At 38.2% G+C, this 7,470-nt stretch overlaps 1 protein-coding gene across 3 annotated transcripts in view; it reads right to left on the reverse strand.

Moving 5' to 3' along the window:
* Nucleotides 1-1,633: 1,633 nt before the first annotated feature.
* Nucleotides 1,634-7,470, reverse strand: part of wdr7 (WD repeat domain 7) — a 101,430-nt gene continuing 95,593 nt past the window's right edge. For all 3 annotated transcript variants that reach the window (XM_026174508.1, XM_026174507.1, XM_026174509.1), the window contains 2 exons: nucleotides 7,076-7,180; nucleotides 1,634-4,886 (listed from right to left, as the gene is read on the reverse strand). In XM_026174508.1, the coding sequence (XP_026030293.1) occupies nucleotides 4,683-4,886; nucleotides 7,076-7,180 (309 nt within the window). In that variant the 3' untranslated portion in view covers nucleotides 1,634-4,682. The remainder of the gene's footprint in view (nucleotides 4,887-7,075; nucleotides 7,181-7,470) is intronic.

Raw genomic sequence — 7,470 nt, forward strand, 5'->3', positions numbered from 1 at the left:
TAATGATTTGTGTCTTATTTGCTCATATTAATATCCTAGCTGGCATATTTTGTACTTTCACTCCCATATGGACCCCGTTGAAAACAAGATGGCCTATCTCAAGAGGCTGTCCTTAATGAAGTAGAAATCACAACGTTACAAGTCCAGTGTGGTCTTAACGAGGGTAACACGGCTCAGCTTTTAGCAATGTCTGTGATTGCAGACCCAAGTCATCACTGCTGCATTGTTGCATTTTCCCGGTTGCCAAATACCTCAGGGTTGTGATTACTTTCGTCTCTGGTGTAATAGCGTTGTGGCGTCGAGTTGGTGAAGTAATTGCATCTCTAAGGAGATCCACCACAAACATGATTCCTGCACGATCCAATCTGTAGCGTCTCAATAATTCCCTGTCATCCAGTGTTTGCAGGACATCTCTCCTGCCTCTTCTGTTGGCCATTTTGTGCAGCTGCTTAGGGGAACTCCTAAGCCACTAAAAGTCCTCTTCCCTGCTCTTAGCAGATCTCGCCTTAGGAGCCCTTTTAAGCACTAGGAATCTTGAGGAATAGCTTTTATATTAACTGGGATTGTCATGTCACTTTTAGGGGAAATTCTAAGAAAACGTCATGACTCTGAGAATTTTCTTAGAATTTGGCCGCTAGGAGCCACTTTTTGCACAAAGATTCTTTAGGGATACGGGCCGAGATGCTTAGCTATTACGGTTCATACAAGTCTGAGAGTACTTTTCCACATTTGTAATTCCATCAGGTTTTGATAAAATCCCCAACAACACTGGCTGAAGTGTTGCTCCAAACAATGACTTGCTGCAGGTAGATTTTTTAGGGGTTTTTTGCCATTCCTCTCATCCTTCACTTGTCCAGATTAAGTTTTTGGGTAATAGCTTTTTGAGAATCACCTTAATGGTGCAAAAATACAATTTTATGCTTCTCAAGCTGTTACCATTTGCACAAATTATGTGTTTTACTGACAGGCTGCTAGTAACAAAGTGTCTAAAGGTACAATTGGAAATTGATTATTTGCCAAGTTGTCTGTTAGACACAACATTGGTTTATCCCTCCGGTTGAACAACTTTTTATACTTGAATATGATTCATAGGTCAGTGATAAGTGGCTGGACAAACAACTAAAAACAGACATTTCTCTGAAAATGGTCAAATACAAGGACTCAACTGAAAATGAGTGAAGATGATAGCAATGTCCAAAAGAAAAGCCTCCAGACATTCAGAAAGAATTATTGCTGAAGACCACTTTAAAAATTGCTTCTTGAAAGCAAAATATAAAGAAATGAGGCCTACTTCAAGACTTGTACAGTCCTGTATATCTGGTGATTCTGACGGGTTCTGGTGGAAATTTTTGTTAATAATCAAGTTTTTCAAAGGAGCAGATAGAGAGAAATATAAAATATAAAACATAGTAATTTTTAAAGGTGTTTTAATCAGAGGTGTGTGGTAATATGAACAGAAATGCAAGCAAACCTGTAGGCTCCAGTCCCCGACCCTGATAAGTATACGTGAAAGATGGATGACTCCATCATTAAGTCTTTCCCTAATAACATGTCAGGAGCTTTTGGTTAATAAAAGTTGCCATGATCATTTGGAAAGAAAGATCAGAGTGTAGAGAATAAAACAGATGCATCATTTGACCACCACAGTCACATTTTCATCTTTATTGGACATGATGACAACAGTTTTACACAGCAGATTTATAGGATGCACAGTAGAATCAACCTGTTCTGTTACGTCACGTTAAGCTCATACATGCAATACATCACACACTCTTAAACACTCTGTAAACAATAAATACAATCAAACTAAAATGAGTAAGAAACACAGATTTCGTTTAGTGTAGACTGCAAGTAAGAAAGCAGGTGTTCGGCTGTACAAGAAGAAGAAAATATAAGCAGAAAATGGGAGAGTTTCTATATTAAAGTAACAAGACTGCTTCACTTTGTTGTAAACAGCTGGTTAAAGATGAGTTTTACCATCTCCAGTTTGGATATTTCCAGCAAATGTACCTCGTGTGTTTAAAAAAGAAAAATCCCCAGTAGGTTCTAACCATTTTGGTTCACTACCTTCACAGCAGAACCTCTTTTTCTGGCTGGATGACCAGATCTTCCTCACTTGTTATTTACTCCTCAGCTCTTCCTCTCTGCCTCCTTCATTTTTCCTCACCCTTCCTCCCTCGAGAGGCTGCCAAAAACATATTTTTTCAAACTGTTAAGTGTGCTGGAGAAAACGAAAGATTAAGATCTCAAAGCTGTCAGGACCTGGTGGACTGTTTGTGTGTGCGTGTTTTCAAAAAGAAGCCGTCTGACGAAATGCTGGAGGAACTTGTGAAAAGCTTTGACACGCCCGGGTTTACAGGTGTGTATCGGTGTTAGAAGCTTTCTGACTGCACTAATGAAACTGACAGGAGCTGGAGAGAGGAGAATGACGAGGGGAGAAATTAGAAGCAAAGCAAGTTTGAGCATTTTGCAAGAGTCACAAAAATCTAAGCCCAGTACAACTGACAGAAAACACTATAAATATATTTGCATATATTTATATATAGATAGAATTCACTTTCTGAATAAAACTCTGAGTACTAAAACAGTTAAATTTTTTTTTAAAGTAATAATGTGCAAAAATGTGTCATCAACCACAAAGAACAGAGCTCAAAAACCTGATGGTAAAATTTTGCCGTTGGAAATGTCCTTTGTTGCATCTCTAAGCACCCCTAACATCGATGTAATCATGTACCAACACTGTAGAGTTTGTTTATCCCTCTGCAGAATGTGCAACTTCTGCTAGTTTGCTATTGTTAAATTTCATCATCTTCCTCCTAAGAGGTGATGGTTGTACTTGGCTTGGGGCAAACAAGGTAAATCTAGAATGATAGCAGCATTTTAAATATAAATGTATCTCTGCATCATGTATTTTTAGTGTCATAAGACGACTTTTCCATTTTGGCTCTTTTAACTTATGCTAAATAAATTTGGTCCTTCTTGTTAACCAATAGGAAAAGCACATTTTCCAAAATAAGTGATTTGTGGTTTAAAAAAACAAAACAAAAAAAAAAACTGCTGGCAGAGGCTTGAAAATGGACTGGAAATTGTGAACTGGAAAAGTGGAAATTCGCCACATTAGCCACAATACATACAAAACAGGACAGATGCTCAGATCACTATACAACATGAACAGCCTACATACATTGCACAATGGCTCTGAGGATATGTTGGCTGAATATGGACACATTTATAGTCATAGATATATTTCAAAAGTCAGATGTGAATTGCAAGAAGAGGACGATGACGATTTCACGTGCAACTGCCAAATATACAGTGTTGTCCTCTGCAAAGAAACAATCCAGTGGGAAAAAAGGAGTTTTTTTTTTTAACTTTTGTTTTAAATGTATTAACCTCCAGAATTTTTAGCCTTTGAAAAGAGAAACAAAGTCCAGAGAAACTTTGTGGAAGTGATAGGAATGATTTCACTGGAAGAATAAAAAATAATATGAAGAGGTGGAAATAGAAGTATTTCATTAGATATTTTAGACCAAAAAGTGAATATTTTGCTTTATGAAGGTGCTGAAGGCTGAGGATCAGCCAGCTACGAACCAGTTGACATACAAAACGAGGGGTAAACGTTCATGCGACAAGTGAAATTAACAAACACAAGAAATATGATTTTTTTTCTTAAAAATGACCAAACATTGGGAGCTAAACTGAGCTTTCCCATTAAAAAAAACCCCCCATTACTGGTAACCACTGATGATGTATCTAACTTAATTTAAATTTAAAGGTGACCAAAATAGCATTAATTTGTCTCCTTTTACATATCTGCCGTAAGAGCAGCTACACCTCCAACCTCCAAAACTTTAATGGGACTTTCAGGACGAGCAGTCTGAAGTGAGAATGTGTGTTTAACAGTGAAAATACACTTGGGTGCAGACACACACACAAACACTTCTGTGTGAAGCCAGAGAGGTTTCAAAAGCTTCCAAGGTGTCACAAAAATACTCACATGTGCACACGCACATTTGTGCAGCTTGAAAGGTGAAATGCATGTACTGGTCTTACAGAGGTCGGAGCGTACCTAAGGCCAGAGGTCAAACTAATTCCTTTCACCATTTTCTACCCCCCAAAATACACATTTTAATCAAAGTTTAATCACCAAAGTAAATACCTCCCATACATAGAAAACATTTATTAATCAAGTGATCCAATTACTGGAACTGAAATAAAATGAAAAAAAAAAAAAATGAAAAAGGAGACTTAAATTAACAGCAAAGGTTTGGAGGGTCTGTGACATCCAGCATCAACGGCAAATAAATAGGAATGGCAAAGTAAATGATTAAAAATACATCAATGCAAATCATGTAAACAAGGCTTCTATCACGGCCTATAAAGATATCACACAGTCACTTTCCTTACAATGATTACTGCAGGAGATAAAATGAGAACATGAATCTGGTCCAAACCTGGGCCTGAGCTGGGCTTTTATCATTCCTTCAGATTTTGACCTCAACTATTAGTTTTGATCATACTTCGAATCTCTTAACTCTAAGACTTGGCCACTAAAATATCATCTGAACTGCAAATACCAAAATTACCACCAAATAAATCCAGAGTGTAGCTTTCTAGAGTCTGCTTCAAAGGAAAAACCTCCTACCAGGCCCAGGTCTGTCAGAAGTAAATACAGCTTGGATTTAGACCATGAAGCGATGCTCCTTGCCATCATGGGCCATCAGGATGACATTGCGGTTGGACGTCCAGATGAGACGGGCAAGCTTCAGGTGGTTCTGGGAGCCTGGGGAGGCCGGCTGGACCGGAGGAACCTGGTACGTCTTGATGCAGCGAAGCTGAGGAGCAGAGTTCAGCATTCCGATGCTGCCCAGCAGACTGGTGTTCATCTGAGGAGGACCAACAACACATGAAGCCACACATTCACCTTATCTATCAATCAAAGCCTTTTAACATTTGCCAGGTGTTCATAGGTGACCAATTTAGGGTTAAGTTTCATTTTTAGCAATGTGCTAAACAAGCAGAGTTTTATAAACTAGAAGCTAGAAGATGCTTTCAATTCAAGTTTCTTGGATAAAGTAAAGTTGGTGGACTAAAACAGGGAGAATCACTATGATACTTGCACTTCCCAAACACTAAACAGGTCACTAGCAACCTGGAGGATTTTAACCAGTTTATTGCTCAGCCAGCCTGGGAGGTTTGAAGTTTGGCTGTATGGATGTTTTTTCAGTATTGGAGCAGGTCAGGTATGTTAAATTAATTTTAGTTCCTGGGGAACATACATACCACCACAAGTTGATCTCAGATGGGCCAAATCAGTAAAACCAATGGGTAGTAAGCTATCTTTGTTTTTAACATAAGTGCAAATGCAGCTATTGGTGAGATGGAATCATTAATGACTTTTCTGAATAACAACTTTTGCAGTTTGCAAAGCCATCCACAGTAGACTGGATTGGTCCACCTTCATCCATGGGTACTCTTTTAAAAGAGATTTTTGATCTCACAGTTTCATTTCTGGAAAATGAAAACCCACTTTATAACTATTTCTGTGAGCCTTTTTTGTCATAGTCTTGGTTTTCTGCGTATTATTCAAGTATCACTTTCTGGTTAAATACAATTTAAAGAACGATTTTATGGAGCAGCAGGTAACTGATAAAACATAAGGCAGGAAGAGCTGGGCTAGCTGGTCAGTATTGCCTGAATTTTCAAAATAAAAGCAAGGGAATGGTGTCATTCTCAGACAGCCATTAATAAACCTGAACGTCCCACTCATGCGCTCATGTGAAGTCTGTGTAGGAAACACTGCCTTCTCTTTCTACTGAGAGCTGATATCTCCTCCCTCATTTTGACAAAAATTAGTTATTGAACATCCGATGATCATCAGTTTCTGCTGAACCCTGTGAAGACGTCTCAGAGGGAAAACCTGGAGTTTAACCCCAGAGTGTGTCTATGTAGGAAATACACAGCGAGTGGAAACCAAGACTACACTGCCTCACACACACACACACACACACACACACACACACGCCCCGACAGAGCGTCTGCCAGCTCATTACCACAGCAGCCGTCTTGCCGGCGCGCTTACAGTGGTTTATGCTTACAGTAATGCCATTAACGTGTGTGTGTGTGCGTGTGTGTGTGTGTGTGTGTGTGTGTGTGTGTGTGTGTGTGTGTGGAGACATCTGTGTCAGAGGTCGTAAAGACCTTTCACTCAAAATAACGGTTCCTGGAAGAAGATAAGAGGAGCCTGATCAGTTATCTGAGTTTGTTATAGTTTATTCAGATGCTTTATGTGTTAAGACTTTTATTTTCAAGTTAATTTTTTAGTTTGTGTAGATACAGTGGAATTAAAAGTAAACATGTAAATGAAAATATCTAAATTCAGTTTTTTATGTTTTTAACCCACTGTACAGAACAGTCATGACTGAAAGCAGCCAACTGGACAGTATTTTTTAATTTGTTCAAATCCACCACTGGTTTGTCTGAAAAGAAGTGAAATCTGAAGCTGTTTGCATGCTGATAAACTGATAGCTCTTTACACTTGGCAGATTTCATGTAAACTTTAAGATACCTGCAGGGAGGAGTCTAAAGGAGGGCTCAGCATTTATTCCACTGTATATATACTAAAGAAATCCTTAGCTATTGTTTTCCCCCCCGATTTATAATATAAATATTAATTTAGAAATAAGTTATTCTCTTGTCTCATAGAATAAACTTTTTTAAAAGCAAAAAGCTGCACAAAGGGTCAGTCTAATTTCTTGCACTGCATAAACCACATCCTTTCTTTTATCTATTTTATCTAATCTATTTCTTTAGTTTTGTGTAACGTTTTTTTGCTTGAATAAAAAGACAAGGGTGGAAATGTGCAAAAAAGGTTGCCCTTCACATAAAGCTTTAAATCTGCTTTAAATATACTGGAAGTTCATATCAAACCACAAACCCAAGTCCATGTTTATTACATCAGAAACAAACTCACCTTTGTAAATCTGACTCTATACAGTCTTACCACAAAATAGTTAACGACTTCAGAAGGATTGCATTAAGATAGTTTGTATGTGTCTGTATGGGTGAGTCTTACCTGCCAGAAGGAGATATGGCTGTCAGCGCTGGAGTAGGTTGCCAGATAACGGCCATCAGGGGCGAATGATACCGCTGTGATTGGACCTTTGTGACCGTGAATGTTCTACAGAGGAACAATATGGGATAAAACAAACTCATTAAAAACAAATGAAGAATAAAATAAAGTGAATAAAAAACATGCCGTAGATGGAAAACAAAACAGAGCATCAATGCTCGTTTCTCTTTTTACTAGTAACTGTTAAATGAAAAACTTATGCAAACTTCATTTAAAACTCCAGGAGTCATAAACTGTGTGTTGATGGTGTCAACATGCAGAAATCAGCCTGTTAAAATATTTACTCTTTAACATTTACCACAAGTACTTTACTCAGAAGACAAATGAGGTGGTCTAAT

Source organism: Astatotilapia calliptera, chromosome 7, assembly GCF_900246225.1.
Source record: "Astatotilapia calliptera chromosome 7, fAstCal1.2, whole genome shotgun sequence".
NCBI lineage: Eukaryota > Metazoa > Chordata > Actinopteri > Cichliformes > Cichlidae > Astatotilapia > Astatotilapia calliptera.